The 16683-nt window shown below is 51.9% G+C and overlaps 5 protein-coding genes across 5 annotated transcripts; 2 read left to right on the forward strand and 3 right to left on the reverse strand.

Annotated features, from left to right (window-relative positions):
* Window positions 1-1443: 1443 nt before the first annotated feature.
* Window positions 1444-2116, reverse strand: PHYSODRAFT_318407 (hypothetical protein; the record flags this gene model as incomplete). The annotated part of the gene is made up of 3 exons (XM_009536482.1): window positions 1444-1658; window positions 1757-1969; window positions 1990-2116. The coding sequence occupies 3 exons, from the start codon at window positions 2114-2116 to the stop codon at window positions 1444-1446; spliced, it is 555 nt and encodes a 184-aa protein (XP_009534777.1).
* A 4221-nt stretch (window positions 2117-6337) lies between these two features.
* PHYSODRAFT_305280 (hypothetical protein) lies at window positions 6338-8600 on the reverse strand (the record flags this gene model as incomplete). Its single annotated transcript, XM_009536483.1, has 3 exons — window positions 6338-8276; window positions 8350-8495; window positions 8565-8600. The coding sequence occupies 3 exons, from the start codon at window positions 8598-8600 to the stop codon at window positions 6338-6340; spliced, it is 2121 nt and encodes a 706-aa protein (XP_009534778.1).
* Window positions 8601-9614: 1014 nt separating this feature from the next.
* Window positions 9615-10529, forward strand: PHYSODRAFT_460331 (hypothetical protein; the record flags this gene model as incomplete). Its single annotated transcript, XM_009536484.1, has 1 exon — window positions 9615-10529. A coding segment is annotated over one exon (915 nt), but the record flags the coding sequence as incomplete, so codon positions are not given.
* A 492-nt stretch (window positions 10530-11021) lies between these two features.
* Window positions 11022-12365, forward strand: PHYSODRAFT_522083 (hypothetical protein; the record flags this gene model as incomplete). Its single annotated transcript, XM_009536485.1, has 2 exons — window positions 11022-11408; window positions 11454-12365. 2 exons carry the CDS (start codon window positions 11022-11024, stop codon window positions 12363-12365), a joined length of 1299 nt encoding a protein of 432 aa, XP_009534780.1.
* A 291-nt stretch (window positions 12366-12656) lies between these two features.
* Window positions 12657-15824, reverse strand: PHYSODRAFT_523011 (hypothetical protein; the record flags this gene model as incomplete). Its single annotated transcript, XM_009536486.1, has 6 exons — window positions 12657-12710; window positions 12790-13704; window positions 14065-14376; window positions 14484-14609; window positions 14919-15252; window positions 15583-15824. The coding sequence occupies 6 exons, from the start codon at window positions 15822-15824 to the stop codon at window positions 12657-12659; spliced, it is 1983 nt and encodes a 660-aa protein (XP_009534781.1).
* Between the last annotated feature and the right edge of the window lie 859 nt (window positions 15825-16683).

Raw genomic sequence — 16683 nt, forward strand, 5'->3', positions numbered from 1 at the left:
AAAGCGATCTTCGAGCAGTTTTTACAAATGTTTTTTTAGTGAAAACAAGATGGGCGGGGACATCATCTTGCTTGCTCTTACAACATTAAGCGAAAGAACAGGCGTTGATGACGCTCATGTGTGTCTATTAAGGTACAAATAACTACTCTAGCCTTCTACCGCCGTCTACTTTGTGCGAGGATCACGACGCCTATGATATCGATTAGCCTCCCCTAAGATCGATTTTAGACTTGACTTGAGAATTAGTGTTGCCAAAGTATGCGTGGACTTCCGACTGCAGTGTATAAACTACTAACTGTACGATTCGCTGTACCGCTCGGTGACCTTCAACTTACTACGCCTAGCCAGGGGCTGGTATATGCTCTTTTTTGAGAAGGTGCGGAGTGAGAACCCACCTGGCTTGGGTAACTGTTTCAATGTATCACTGATGGTACTCTCCAGTTTGGGCAGAGACTGGTACGGGCCTGCTTATCTGTGAGAGTGTTGTCACTAGGACTGCGCATTCACCTTGTCGAACCGCTTACGATATGTCCGCAATGTGGCCGGTCTTACCTTATCGCCAGCTGATTTTGTAACAGGGTTACACGAGAGTTACCCGAAGGGTTACTGAGTGTGGGACGCACAGGCTTGTGGGATACGCCTGCTTCGTAGCCACAACATGTGCTCGTTTGGCTTGGAGCTTGACACAAAGAATTTTTATTTGTTATTTTCATAGATTCACACTGGGGTGACGCTCATCAGCTCCATCTCGCTGTATGCATCGGACAACACGGTTCGTAGCACGAACAGCGTGTTATGGCCCTAAGCCCTTTTTAACGGAGACAACTCAACCTGCTAACGCTTTGGCGTTGATGGGTCTGTAAGTTGAACCGAAAATGGTTGCCAATAGGAGCGCACTACAAAGCAGGGTTGGTAGAAATAGCCCCATCAGCGCATTGTTGTCTTGCTGGAGGTGATGCTAGGCGCTGGCTGACTGATGACACCTCGCGCGCCTTACTGCGACGACGATCGGCTCCTGGTGGACAGCAAGTTGACCGAGCTTTGAACATAAACATGTCATCAACTTAAGGCATTTCCGTCCTTTGAAGCGAAATTAATATCGGACATAAGCGGAGGGGCCGAAGACACAGGTGGAATCAATAAAAATCGTGAATTTTCCGGGGTATTAATTTTTATGCGTGGTACTGTACGCTATCAGCACAATAATTACTCTTCAAGTATTACTAAATCCCCCCCTCCATGCTTCTTATTTTGTGACTGCGCCTTTTCCAGACCAAGTTCATCAGGAACAAGACCAAATTCATAATGAACAAAAGCAAATGCACTAAAACCCAAAGCAAAAAATATTGTGCAAACTCAAATGCATTCAAGCAAGTATCGTTGACGTTCCAAATTTCATACCCCGACAAATACGCAATTGTCGTACTTGCTTCTCGTTACCGCTTAGCAGCCCTCGAGAGCGGCCACCTTGACGAGGAATCTGAGTGTGTGGTAGTAGCACGATGCACACAGCTGCGCTGTCGTAACACGGGGGAAGAGCGTCTCAGCAGCCTCGATGGGGAAGTGTTGGAGATGCGCTTTCATCGTCGTACCAGGCGGAACAGCGATGATCTCAGCTCGGCGCTCGGTCATGAAGTCCTTTACAGCCGACTTGAAAGCTGAGAACACATTCTCAATAGGGTTGAGCAAATATGAGTAGGGTCCAAGCGTAGGAGTGTTGCTGCCGCGAATTCTGGCCCTTGGAAGACCAGCTCACCACGCGCGTTGCACGGTGTATTGTACAGGACCACCACTACCTTGCTCACGTCCGCGAACTTCCGCAGTGTGTTGCGAACGAACTCGTTGGAGTGCTGGTACTTGTTGCTACCCAGCTTCATCTCGTAGTGGATGACCCCTACCTTACCGATGTAGGCAACCATCTGCAAGTTTTGGCCGCCACCTGCCAGCATCTTCTTGACAGCGTGCCTGCCTCTGATGCACTGCGACCACGCGTGCGAGATGACCAGAGATTAAAATTGGTCTCGTCCATGTAGCCAATGGACTTTCCAACAGCCTGCAGCTGCTGCAATCTGACGAGGAAGTCCCTGCGCTTTATCTTGTTCTGCTCGGTGTTCATGTGCTGCGGTGCGGCTCTTTGTGAAACTTCTTCATCATGACCAGACTTGCATCGAGATGGTTTTTGTTTTCACGGTTTGTGGGCACACCAAGATTGAGCAGGATCGCTCGAGCTCGTCCAGCGAGCAGGCGAAGCGTGAGATCGGGGTCGACAGAGAGCTTGGACATGAAAAAGGCAAGGCCATCAGCTGCGCCCGTTCTCCGCCATCCAACGGAGCGTGCAAAGCAGCAGATCTGGTAGGGTAGCGACGTAGCCAGAAACGAGCAGTGTTGATGTTGACGCCATTGGACTCAGCCACTGCTTCCCAGTCCGCTCCAGTACGAGCAGCATCAAGGATGCGAAGCTTGGTAGCGAACGTGTAGCGGTTGTAGCGAAACGGCATGGCGAGCACAGAGGATGTTGTAAAAGTGAGAAAAGGCCAGCGTGCGAGCCCACCGCGGTCGCACGAGCCGAGCGAACCCAACAAGAAAGGAGGCGGCGCAGCTATTGGCGGAATCGAGGAGGGATTGGCGAGCGCCGCCGAGCTGAACGTAGTTGCTTTGGTACGCAATAGAGGGAATGGATTGCCTGTTAATTAGAATAAGAGTTAATAAAAGCTTTATTGTAGGATTGTTCACTTGACATGTACTTTATGCAGTTGAATTGGTTTCTAGTGTATTGGCCTTTGTTCGTTGTGAAATTGGTCTTGTTCCTGCTGGACTTGGCCTAAGAAAGACATTCATCGCAATTGCACGCTTGGCCCGAAGCTCGTTCATTATGAGCGAGGCATCATTGTAGACTGGTGCATGGTTCGACACTTGGCGATGCAGTCATTCGTATAATTCGAGACAGACTTAGAATGGCAATGATAACTAGACAAGCCAAATCAGTGCGTTAATATAACCCGGGGAAGTTAGTCTACACCGAAAACAAACGGCAACTATCCATAAAATACCGTTTAGCTGTACTGCGTCGGAGTTTAAATTTGCAAACCGGTATAAATCATAGGTATAGCTTTTGAACATTGTACTTAAAAATAAGAAACTATGAGTACTGCGGCCACTCGCACACACTCCCACACACTCCCACTTAGCGGTACTTCCCCGACTACTCAGCTTGCATTTCTGGAATTCTTCAACCTTGGGTGATATGATTCCCTTGGCCAGAATGTCACTGCAATATCCTGATGAAGTAGAAATCCAAAGCGAACTATAGCTTGCGTATTCTGCACTCGCTAGTCATAGGAAGTACAAGGGTCGTCAGACGGTTGGTACACATCTGCTGTAGGTTCTCACGAACACACTCGAATGACGATCATTAGGCGGAAGCAGGGGTTATGCAGACTGGAATCGGCAAATTATTTGTTCCAGAGAGACGGGTAGTGTTGTATCAGACTCGCTTATGATATGGGTTATGCGTTGCATTGAACAATAATTTATGTGCTCACCAAGCGTTTTGTCCGCTCGGATCTCCGCGCTCTCAAGGGACTAAGCGTCACCAAATCCTGGCCAATATACTCCAGAATGCCTATGGAAAACTGGGAATTCTGGTCGATTCACATCTATATCGACCAGGGCTAAGCTAAACGGCCAATCAGCGCCTTTAACAAGGTTTTCACATGTACGAGGGCAGCTGAATCCCCCATCTGGAAAATATAAGAGCGATAGTGTCGTCTCCATGCTTAGTATAATAAGGAGTAACCGGAGGTATACATATCGTAACTTGAGGTAAATGGAGCGCTAATTTCTTCATACCGGTCGATTTAGAGCTGATGTAGGCAAAATGTGTGGTGAGCACAATACATATCCTCTTATAAATATACGTCCGACCTCTTTCAAATTCATGTTTTGTAAAACCCTGAGCGTGTCTATCTCAGCTCACAGTAAGCCCACGCTCCTTCCTCCATCTTCACCTCCATATCCAGCGCCGTCACCGACCCAAAAATACATTTGGCAGTCCAAAAAATATTTTTGGTAAACAAAACGGGAAAAATATACTTACTTCTTCCCTTGAAATAACGCCAAATAGCATTTTATTTCAGCCAATCATAGGAGAGATCAAGGTAATGCTAAACTCGCCTGCGATATTTAGCCCATTATCATTTTTTAAGGAGATAGCATGGCTGCAATTTACTTATACCGCTCTTTGGTTCGCCGGTTGTACAGCTATCGGCTGCACAGGTAGCATAGATATTGAATGGAAGAATATCCATCGTCTCCAGGGTTGTTTTCATTTCACTTGTTCGGCCTTGGTAAATTTAACTATATGTATAGAGTGTGGCTGTATTGTGGTCGTTATAGCTTTGGCAATAGGCCAAAGAAGAGTGGCTAGATGTAGGTTTATACCAAAACCAACTAACTTCACTGTAAACTGCGAATTCATACCTGTAAGCACAAGGAAGTCATACCAAAAAGTATGCGTTCATACGAGTAAGTACGAGATCGTACTTGATATGAACTCGTACTTTCACTATCAATAGTATTTTTTTGGTATGAAATCGTACTTTTTGGTATAATTCACTTCGTAATTCGCCTCCAGCAAAGAAAATTTTGCCGATCATATTTTTTTTGAAAAAGTGTAATCTTGGTACTGATGTGCTCTGATTGGTCAAATAACACCAAATAACCCTCAATTGTTGTTGCAGCACGAAGAATATGCTTCTGATGACGGCCCACACAAGTTCCTAATACAGAGATTTCGACATCCTCGGACCGAAAAAACGTCTCAAGGCAGCCGAAAATCATTATATAGGGTTCGGGTATTCTCTTCAAACTTCTGGATAGTGCCTACGAAAGGCTACTATTAACAGTACCACCAAATAACAACTTTCAAAATACGCCTAAAAAATAGGCGTATTTTGAAAGTTGTTATTTCGGAACGCATTCCGATTTTTTTTAACGACACAACTGGTTAGTTTCACATTTATTGGCGACGATAAGCGTGGGGTCGGGCACCTAACATCAATAGCATGTCCATGGGCGCTCCTCCAAAAGTGCGCTTCGGCGTCTGGGCTCAGCGGGTTGAACCCTAACAAATCACCATAACCATCTTCGTCAAATCCTGGTTGCATTGTACACCGTGCAGACATTGGAGCTTTATTGCGATGTTATAGGGGCTCCATGGCTTTCGGAGGGTCCATATTCTCTGTTGAACGTCTTGCACTATGGTAATCCATGCAGACTAGTCGTTTGGGGCTCCAACCTTGAGCTATAGCTTCGTATAATAAACTTATGTGGTACACACTGTTCCACCTAATGCCCATGAAGTATGTACTGTTGGTGTGGTGCATAATAGATAGGAAGTCTGTATGGAAGTTGCTGCGGTGACGCCTAGCGAACCAAGGACTCGGTGTTGGAGGTTGTCACTTCACAATGTTGCTACTCGTGTACATGGCATAGTGTCAGAGAAATTTCGTAGCGTTTGGGCCATTTGTCTGGGTTTTCATGTTGGGCCTGCCACCCCTTACTTGAAAGTTGTTATTTGGAGGTACTGTTAAAGGTTATTTCAGTCAGAGTAAGCTCTATTTAAGTTCCCACTAAATTTTACTGAAGAAGAGGAACAAACATTAGAACTTTTGAAAACAGCAAATTTACAAATATACTACAGACGCTGGTATAAGGGAAATGGCCAATCTCGGGCCGATTGCCAATTAAGGGCCGATTCTTTTGACCAGTAAATGCTCGATACACCTCATCAGATGGAATCTGATTGGTCGCTTATAGTATACCATACGAATGTCAGATGTCAGTTCTATAGTGAAACCAAGTCAAACGAATCGGCCCTTAATTGGCAAGGGCTGTCATTTCAGGTGCTGTTGTTCAGTCACCCATACGGCGTTTATTTCAGTGGGCTACAAGGTACGGAATAGCCTATCAAATCGGCAAGATCATTAGCTTTTCATCGATACCCTAGCTGTGTACTCCTTTAGCGTAGATACAGTCGAAAAAGTTGCAAAATCGGCCCGAGATTGGCCATTTCCCTTACTAAAAAAACCCATCCATCAAAATTGAACCTTCAGCTATTCGAATATTTTATCTTTGTCATAAAACATCAAAATTGTATAAAACACACTTAAATCCATTATATTGAGGTATAAAGTACAAAAAAAGCAGACGGAATACAAAGATTGTAATTAGTTGGTGTGGTCCATGTTAAACGTTGTTTGATTTTGGCTGCCTTTTTGTGCCGGCTATGTATTTCGTTATATACAAACTGCCACTGACTGCCCAACACTCCTGGTTTTTATTCGTTGTAGAAATGGGGACAGAGCTCATCGGGAGCAATAGCCGTGAGAGACTCCATTGAGAAGCTACTTCTTTCCCGGAACTCAGTAACACCGTGCTCCAACTCGCTTTCAGCCTTTTCAGACGCTGCTGCTGCAGGTTGGTGGGATGTGGGCAGCACTTGGTAGTTTTTGAGTAAGTCGATTGTTTGTGTGAGCCATCGTCGTCGTCCCTTCAACGCTGCGTCCTCTTCTTCGCCGTGGTGTTGGTGCTGAGAGTCTTGCCATAGCAGGTGACGCGCACGCTCAAGAGCTTTGAGAGCGATAGATTTAGTCTCCATCTTACTTTCACGGTTATCAGCAACCAATGCGTCTCGCTCTCGTGCAGGTGGAACTAACGCACATACTGCACGCGCCGAAGATTCAAGCAGTTTGGGTGTGGAGGCTGCGGAGCAGTGCTGGCAGAGCTGGCAGAGTAGAAAATGACCGTCGAGTTCCATCACCTGCTGACGGTTTGGTCTGGAGTTTGCGATGACGGCAAAGCACTCGCACAAAGCCACCAATGCTGCCCCCCGGCCGCTTTCGTTTTCATCGTCTTCGCTATCGGGTATTGCACCGAGTGCGTACAGCAGGACCTGGATGCCGTTTTGTGCCGTGACTCGAGCTTTATTCGGCGGGTTCTGGTGACAGAGGCAAGCAAGTGCCGTAGATGCAGCCTCTATGACTGGTGGCTGGCTTACAGCATCTACCAGCAGCTGTAAGAGCAGTGTGGACGCGTTGCTGTAGCCGATGGTAAGTTGATTTACAGACGTGTACGCAAGGTTTGCGAGCCCAGCAGCTCCAGCTCGAGCGAGCTGTGGACTACGCTGCAGGTTGGTAGCTGTAAGGCATGCAGTTAGCGCCGTTGGTGCCTCAGCAGCCATTAACGCGCTCTGGTTAACCACGTGATTGTACGCCATGTTGCCCAGAAGCTTCGCAGCCTCGGTTTGCACTCCAGCATTCGAGCTTTCCCGAACGTATCGAATCACGATCGGCAGGAAGTGCGGGCTCGTCGCGATTTGAGAGCGTAAAATTTCAGAATCTAAGACAACATGTAGCAAATCAGCCACAAAAGCATTGGTAGAGATCGAAGCATAATTCTTACCATGACACAGATTAACAAGAGCGCTTAGCATATTCTGCTGGACAGCGGGATCCCACGGAAATGGCAACTTCTCAAACTTGGTAGTCATATCTTCGTCATCATCATCGTCACGCTTTTCTCGATTTCTTGGGGGAATACGAGGCATCAAATGTCGGACAAGAAAGCGAACCACGTTTTTTGAGGCCAGAACTCGCTTGTTAGGCACGTAACCAGCTAGAGCAGCGCACAACCGCGAAGCCTCGACGAGCACTCGAGCATTCTGAGACTTTTCGAGGACGTCGACCAGAGGTGTTGCCGCACCAGCCTTCACAATTTGCTCGCGCATATCCATTCCATTGGTAGGAGCGGTCGATAACTGACGGGATCTTGTCTTGGTTTGATAAATTGACAGGTGAACGAGTGCTATTAGAACTGAGCCGGTGACAACATCGCCCATCTTCTGCTGCAACAAGTGCACAAGAAAGGGAAGAGCTCCAGCCTCAGCCACTTGAGGCGCCTGCGATGCAGGGAGCAACGCGAGGCTTTGTGCAAAACGCGAGAACACGTCGTCTTTTGGGTCAATCACGGGGGCTTTCGATGGTGTTGACGAGACGAGGAAACTATCGTCAGGTGTCTCGGGTGACACAATAAATCTGTTTTGCCAATTCTTCTGCGCTTCCTTGTCATTCCTCTCTTGATCAAGCTCTGCCTGAAGCTCTTGCACGACTAATTTCCAACGTTTACGTTCTTCCTCCACGGCCGCTTGCTGGGCTAAAATCTGGTCACGCTTCGTGCTCTGCAGCATTTGTGAGAGCTCATGGACTCGGACCTGTAGCCTATTTTTTTCCAAAGCAATCGGTGATCATTAGCTAAAACAACGACGGGGTGTCAATAACAACAACTTCACACCAGCACAGCTCGTACTTATGAACTTGCGACTCCAGGTCTCGGATCTGAGCTAAAGATCGATTTTCTCTCAAGTCTTTCTCTTGCTGGAGCGCCACAAGCTGTCGCGAGAGCTCCAGCTCTTTCGGAGTTGGTACCTGCGGGTACTCCTGTCTCGTAGAGACCAGCAAGCATGAGCAACAACAGCAATATGCCCACTAATAAGCATACCAACGTACCGCATCCTCTGGCTCGACCAGAGCTCTAGCTGGCATGAAAGTGTAGTGGTCCTACGCGAGCACTAAGGCTGCTTGGAGAAAGCTGCACCAAAATAGCTCACCCACAGATGCGTCTTAGTATGCGATTGCTTCACATGTCAGTTGGACTTGCTTGACGCCGCGGTGGTCAACTTGGTCAGCTATTACCCCGCAGCCATTTAAAAAATACTGCCTTTACTTGAATCTGATGGCAAAGGGCAGTATTTAGAGATCGATGCATTGCTGCACTGTCGACAACTGACAACAGTCTGTTGTTGAAGACAGCTCCAGCAATCATCGACGCGCAATGCCGCCTCTTTGCAGCGGCAAAAGACACGCACAGGAAACATCGTTTCATTAATAAATATCCTTTGCCATTTAATCATTACATAAATCAATACAGGTTTAAAAGACCTGCAATATATACTTGACCTTGCATGCTTGATGAGCTATAGATTGCTGAAGTTGAGACTAGGAACTAAACTCCAGATTCACGTCGCTTAGCAAGCTTAGCAAAAAAAAAAGCTCGGGAGTGTCTAGACCAACTTCGAGCAGCATCATGAATGCGCCAAGCCAGCTAAACCAGTCACCAATTCTGGAAAGCAGTGGCAAAACCAACACGAATACCGCAGGTATATACTAATGGAACTTCCGACATCGGTCGATTGCACGCTTGCCATCTATCTTCATGGTGAAGTGAGGTTCGTGCTTGCGCAACAACCTGTATCATGCTGGTACATGTAGTCGCCGTGATCCTACTCCATGTAATGCAGTTATGGCAAAGATTCGCTTGCGTGCGCTGGTATTCAACCAGCCACCACCATCCACAGCTGTAGGCAACTGGCCCAACAAAGCAGCTTGGGCAGCATGGTCAGCGACATAGTCATGCATTCATTCATCGAAGCCTATCCATGACCGTCGGCACGTTGAGGTGCAAGGCGCCTTGCACTTGACGGTTGTCCTGCTTGCCTACGGCATTTTCACTTTGCTCTCAAACTAGCTACGCTTCTAGTAAGTTGGCAGTTAAATCCCATGCCCCACACCCAGTCACCTCCACGACGTTGGGATCCGTGGACGGTCAGTCAAAAGCACCGGCATCGGCTACGACGACGCCGATCGGAGACCTTGAGGCTGTTGACACCCGACCGCATCGGTGACCACCTCGTGGCCCGGTGCATGGCGCTCGACGACTTCCAGGCGCGGAATTCGGCGAACGCTTGGCTGCCTAAAGCATTTGCTGGGCCCCGAATGAGCTTCGGGCCGCGCCACGTGTTGCTCGGCATCGTCAACGCCGTGAACGACCAGATCCAAGCTATCGTGGCGTATGAGGACGAGCCCAATGCGCTCCTTCAGCTAGCGCAGACCGGATACATCGTTCAGCAGATCATGCGGTTGAATCGACTTCTGGACGTCGCACTCGCGGCGTACGGCATCTCGGAGCCGCGCGGCATGGAGAAGTGGCAAACCGTGTTCCAGCAAGAGCGTCAGGAGCGCATGGCGCGATTCAGGAAGTTGGCGGCGAACAAAAAGCTTTTAATGGAGACGTTGGGCGACGAACCGCAGCAACTGGAGATACTGACTCTGTTAGTCTACGATTTCCGGAACCACAGCGACGACACGTACACGGAGTTGGAGTGCCAAGTGATCGCGGACGTGTACGAGACTTGTACGAGACTTTCAGGTATCGCAGTGACGACTGTCCCGGAGTGGTTCGTTCCAGCCTACGAAACCAAGCAGAGCCGGTGGCAGGGAACTCAAGTCGACGTGGAGCGCTTGTCGGACCCGAGTGAGGAGCTTTGCATTCGTCAGGCCTCCGCGTGGTGGGAGCTACATCACCCTCATGTGATGAAGCTCTTTGGAGCATGCCACGTCGGTAAATCCCTCGTGCTGGTGCGTGAAAACGCGCAGTGCGTTAAGAAGTCGGGAGCGGCCTTGCCGAGTCGAGACGTTCTAGTCGGCACCGCCCATGTTCTCCAGTTTCTCCATGAACGGCACATCAAGCCTGCAAACCTGACACTCGAGCGATTGTTTTCCACGGAAAAGGAGCACAAGATCATGCTTCACGGTGGAGAACTGCTTCGGACGTCCGTGGACTCGCCGACAATGAAGCCTGCAGTGCTAGAGCCGATCGATCCTCTCTCCTTGTCGACATGTCCAGCTTTCTTGAAGAACGACGACTGGGGATTGATCAAACAGGTATGTGCTGACGACCTCAGCGCTCGCGACGACGTGTCTTACGTGATGAAGCAGCTCCAAGAACGGAGCAAGCCTCCGCACCGACACTTCTGGAATCGCAAGGCTCATCAACTTCCAAACGAGGTTTCCAGTATCGTCAAGTACACCCAAAGCTACGTCGATCCGACACTCAACCAGTCCGTTGGTTCGTTGCTCGAAGAGATTACGGATACACTCAATAGAGACAACGGCAACGCTACTTTGATGGACGGCTACGTGTTTGAGCGAATCCTAAGTGTGCACCAACAGCTCTTGGGCTCCATTTGTGCCAAGGACGTGGTTCGTTCATTCGTGGAGATCCTCATGCGCTTCCAGGCTTCTTTGGTCCATCGCGCCGACAGCAGCGTGTCTTCCTTCTGCGTCGCATCATCCCGGAGTGTTGAACACACCAGCGCCTCTTTTCACGCTGAAATCGACGCCTTGATATCACGCTGCGGCTTTACCAAGAGTGAGACGACTTCGATCCACGACTGGAAGCAGCACTGCAACTTCCTCCGACTCAACCAACAAGAATCCTTTCAAACGGCTCTCGATAGTCTCGTGGACGATTTGGGCGAGGAGGAGGAGAGGGTCGAGGCAGCAACACTTCTTGTGTTTGAGGCGACCAAGCACCGCAGCAGCTACGACCGCCACCAGTTGCGAGCCATTGAACGCACCGCCGCGAGTATCGCGGGGCTTTCCGATGATCAAGAGCGCATTGTGGTGCCCAAGTGGTTCATCCCGCGGTACGAAGTCGAGGTCGGCACCCAGATCAGCGCGGGGTCTTTCGGGGCTGTTCACCACGGCAAATGGCTCAACGCTACCGTCGCTGTCAAGTGTTTGTTCCAAAGCGACAGGAAGATCTTCTTGCGCGAAGCGAATATCTGGTCCACACTGAACCATCCGAACGTGGTCAAACTCTACGGAGCGTGTCACGCTGGCAATTCTTCCTCTCCTTTGCGCAGTCTCGATGAATCGGAACGCCAAACCGAGCGAAGACCGTTCTTCGTGTGCGAGTACGCGAGCGAAGGCACGCTCAACGAGTACCTCAAGAAGTGGGAAAGCAGGCACCAGTCGCGCTCCAACGTGTGGAAATGTCTGTGCGAAGCTGCTCGAGGACTTCAGCATCTTCACGAGAGCGGCATCATCCACGGCGACCTCAAGGGGAACAACATCCTCGTCGGCTCCGACTATCAGGCCAAGTTGACAGACTTCGGTCTGAGCGCTTTCGCGAAAAAGTTGAAATGGACCGGAAGCACCAAAACCGTTTGCGCTATCAGGTGGAAGGCGCCAGAACGCCTCGGGGGATACGATCGCGGGCCGTCCTTCGCGTCCGACGTCTACTCCTTCGGCATGTGCATCATCGAAGCTGTGACCGGCACGTTCCCATGGCGCGAGACTATGGACGAAGATGTGGTCATCTCCGAGGTGACGCAAGGCAAACTACCCCCTCGCCCGGACGTCTTCAACGACGAGCAATGGGATCTTGTGTCACGCATGTGCCGCTTGAACCCTGACGAGCGGGTCACCATAGCTGCAGTCGTGGTGTTACTGGACTCGCTCTGTTGAAGCAACCCACACAACATGTCATGTAGAATAGCAAAACAACACTAGTTAATAATGCAAAAATGTCGTATTTATTGAAGAAATTCGTCCTGGGCGGTTGATTGCTGTGCTTCGCTTCACGCGAAAAGATGTATCCGAAGGCCGCACTGTCTGGATAGGGAAGCAACAAATATAGAGACGAGACCTGAAGCAGTTGATCGCTGCCGGAGCACCACACCAACAAAATACCAGCACCCCACTCATTTATCATTACATCCTCGTGACACGCTTCTCACTCTTTGGCACGGGCACGACTCAGTCAGTCTTCACGCGCTTCACGTCGTCATCTCCGTCACTATCACTGTCATCCTAAACAGCATCACAAACAAACACAAGGCACTACAGTCAGTACAATGCAAATGCTAGCATGTCAATCACAGTTTCGTACCTCTTCAAGTGATCGCTTCATGCCGCCGCTGCTGCTGCCGTTCATAGTATCATCCGAGCTCGCCCCCTTCATGGCCACGTCTCGTTCGGCAGGAATCAAATGCGCGGGCGTGACTTGCTTCGAGTTCGCCATCACGGTATCGTAGCAGTACTTGTGGAAGATGGTATCCTGCTGCTCGTTTCCATTCGGGCCGGTGTTGTGGATCGTGCCGGCAACTGCGTTAGTGTACATCCAGTCTTCTTCTTCTTCGTCCCAGCTTTTAGAGAAATTCTCGCCACAAATCCGGCATCGAGTGATTGTCTCGTCCACTGGAACTCGGGCATTCTCCCACGAAGCCTGCTCGCCTGCATTCTTCTCGTTCTCCTTCTGTGTCCTGTCGAAGAAGCTGCTGCTTGTGCTCTCGCGAGGTGCCGTGTCTCCAGAGAAGTCGGCCACCCACTGGTCTTCATCCGGGTACCACGACCGTGACACGCCCCCCTTACCGCGCTCCTTCCGCGCGCGGTTGTACTGGAAGAGGAAATCCAGGTGAGCATCCAGTTGGGCCTGCTCACGGAAGCGCAAACCACTCTCACGACACACTAGAGGTAATGCTGCATACAGCTTTTGGACGTTGGATTCTACACGGTCCTTGTGGGCCACAACCTTGTCGCTGAACCACATGCGTGACGCATTGTCGGTGCGAGGCGCTTGCTGTTGCTGGTCACCTTGCTGCTGTTGCTGCTGGGGTTGTTGGGCTTGCTGCGGCTGCGCTCGCGGGGGTGACGGCCCGGACGCTGCGCCTCCATTCGACATTCCCTTAAGCTTCTGCAGGATCGACATGACTGCTGCTGCGTCCGGAGCTCGAGGAGGGTCGTTGGTGATTTCTTGGACTGGTTGTTGCGGCGGAGAGGGAGCACGCTGCTTCCGCTTCAGTAGCTGCATCAAATGAGCAACGTTAGACGACTTGGCTGCCGAGCCGTCATCACTCTTGCGAGATGTCGAGCTTGCACGAGGTGGCTCCACTCGAGGAGCCTGTGATGGAGGGGGTGCAACCTGCTGCTGCTGCGGTGGAGGTCGCGCACGACCAGCACGTGGGTCATGGGGAGGTGAAGGGCGGCGGGGGTCTCGAGCCACTGGGGCCTGCTGCTGCTGCGGAGGAGGCTGCTGTCTACTGGGAGCTCTCTGAGGAGGGGCACTAGAAGCACCAGGTCCTCGTGCTGCGCCTGCCTGCTCAACCTTCGAGGCGGCAAGAAACTCGAGCAGCTGGTTGTAATAATCTGGGTTATTCGTACGCACTTCTTCAAGACTCATGTGCTCCGTCGGGTGAATGCCCATGTCGTTCTGCAGCTTCGTGAGCAGCGACCGCAGCTCCATGTCTTGCTGCTGCTGCGCGAGCTTCGCGCCGGAGTTGGCACTTGTAGCACGAGCCTGTTGGGCCGACTTCTCCTGGTTGAAGCTCGCAGGCGCCGACCGAGCCGACGGATCCGCCTGGTGCATGGCGCGGTTCGCAGCGCTGCGCATCTGAGCGATGGCGTCCTTGTCAAACAGCCGCGTGGTCTCCCATGTATTCAGCACATGAATGAAGCGCTTCAGGTCCTTGCCCGACACCTGCAAGCAAGTATCCATACACAGCACAATCCAAAGCGTTTAGGATCGGCGACAAGTAGCGTTTTATTCTTCGTACAGCAGCTACACAACTCAAAGTAAGGCGTTACCTGGCGCACACAGTTGCAGTAGAGCGGCACGATCTTGGCGGCGAACAGCGCCAAGTACGGGCCTCTCACGTTCTTGAGGATCGAGTCTGTCAGGTAGAAGATCGGCAGCTTGCAGTTGGGCGCAACCTGTCACCACACAAAACACCACACAAGACAACATCAGCTTCACGGCTCACTCGTAGCTACTGCCAACCTGTCCTACTAGGTAGCCGCCGCACACAGCGAGTCTCTCCATCTCTACGTATCACGTCTACTCAATTGCACATTGGTGCAGAGGCGGCAAATGGACTGGGGGTGTCGAGCCGACAGACAGTAGGCAGCTGACTAACTGGTGTGCATATAGTGCGTGGATGGATAGATAGAGAGACGGGAGGAAACTAACTAGACATGGCTCCGTGACAGGCTGGAGGAGGGAGGGTGTGTGTGTGCATTTACCCGGTGGATCTTGGTTTCCAGGAAGCTAACAATCTCGGGGGCGAACTGCGTGCGCTCCGCCAGCATCGTCAGCGCGTTGATCGTGTCCTTGGCCGGGTAGTCCATCATGGCGTTGATCTGCGCGTCGAACTGGCCCAGCAGCGACTGGATCTCCGACTTGGCGGCGGCGCTGGAGGAGGCGGACGCGGAGCCGGAGCTGGCGCTGGCGCTGGGCGTGGACGAAGCGAGCTGCGCCATCGCCATCGGTCGGGAGAGCGGCGGACTGGGGGCGGGCGACGGCGAAGGCGAAGGCGAGGGCTTCGGCACTGAGCCTGCTTGAGCTTGGGCCTCCTGGCTGGTGGCTGGCTTCTTGGTCTGGCGGAATACGCGGGCGTTTGCTCATTCGTTCTTGCAGGTCTGACCCAAGTCCGTCACAGAATCTGAAAATTACCCCTAGTATCACATACTAACTTCCACGAAAATGATCAAAAGTAACCTATTTATATATCTCAATTTACAAATCTGCACTGCTTTGCTACCTCGTGCACTGATAACCGTGACGATGCTGCGCCGCGTTGGTGCTGCCCGCCGCCTGCCGCGCTCGTGGTCGGTCCGCGCCGCGTCCTCCAGCCCCAGCTCCAGCTCCAGCTCCAGCTCGCCCGATGACCAGTGGAAGTTCACGCACGTGAGCAGCGACGGCGGCGCCCCGCGCATGGTGGATGTGGGGCGCAAGCAGGTCACGCGGCGCTCGGCCACTGCGCGCTCGACGATCCGCCTGCCGCCGGCCGTGCTGACGGAGCTGCAGCGCCTCCAGCAGGGCGGCGGCAAGAGCGACGACGCGAGCCAGTTGCTGGGACCCAAGGGCCCCATCGCGGCCACCGCCGTCATCGCCGGCGTGCTGGGCGCCAAGCAGACGAGCGCGCTCATCCCGTTCTGCCACCCGCTGCCGCTCGAGGACTGCCAGGTGCGGCTGCAGGTCGTGGGCCCCGACGCCATCGAGGTCGAGTGCCAGGTGCGCGTGACGCACAAGACGGGCGTCGAGATGGAGGCGCTCACGGGCGCGTCCGTGGCCGCGCTCTGCGTCTACGACATGTGCAAGGCGCTGAGCCACGAGATCGTCATCGAGAACACGCGCCTGGTCGAGAAGACCGGCGGCAAGAGGGACTTCTCCAGCAAATAGTTGCATTGCCGTCCGTGGTGAATAAATAACATAGAATATATAAACGAGCTTTAGCGCTTGCTTCAGCCGTCCGAGTCGGCGTAGTCGGAGCCGAGCTCCTCCTCCATCTCGTCGTCCGAGTGGGTTGCTGCCGGCTGCGGGGCTGCAGTGGACTTGTGTGTGGCGGCGGGGCGGGGCGAGCTCTCTTCGACTTCCTCGTCTTCGGCGTAGTCCTCTTCGGCGTCGTCTTCGTACTCGTCGGCTGAAGCTTCGACCGGCTTGTCCTTCTTGGGGGAGCTGGCTTTGGGGGGCGAAGCGGGCGCGTCGTCGTCTTCGAACTCGTTGTTGTAGTCGTCCTGGTCGTTGGCGTACGCCTCCCCCTCCTCCTCGGCTTCCTCTGGTTCGTCCGCCACCTCTTCGATCTCCTCCTTGCGCGCAGAAGTTGGGGGCTCGCTACGCGTAGTCGTCAGAGGAGGCACTGGGTCTGCGGCCGGCTTCTCTTCCTCGCCGTAGTCTTCGTTCTCATAGTCTTCGTACTCGTCTTCGGTCGCTGGCGCCTCCGTGACAGCAGCGGAAGGCGCTGGGATCTCCACAATGGGGGCTGCTTCTGGGGCGGCAGATTCGTTG

Source organism: Phytophthora sojae (genome assembly GCF_000149755.1).
Source record: "Phytophthora sojae unplaced genomic scaffold PHYSOscaffold_9, whole genome shotgun sequence".
Classification (NCBI taxonomy): domain Eukaryota; phylum Oomycota; class Peronosporomycetes; order Peronosporales; family Peronosporaceae; genus Phytophthora; species Phytophthora sojae.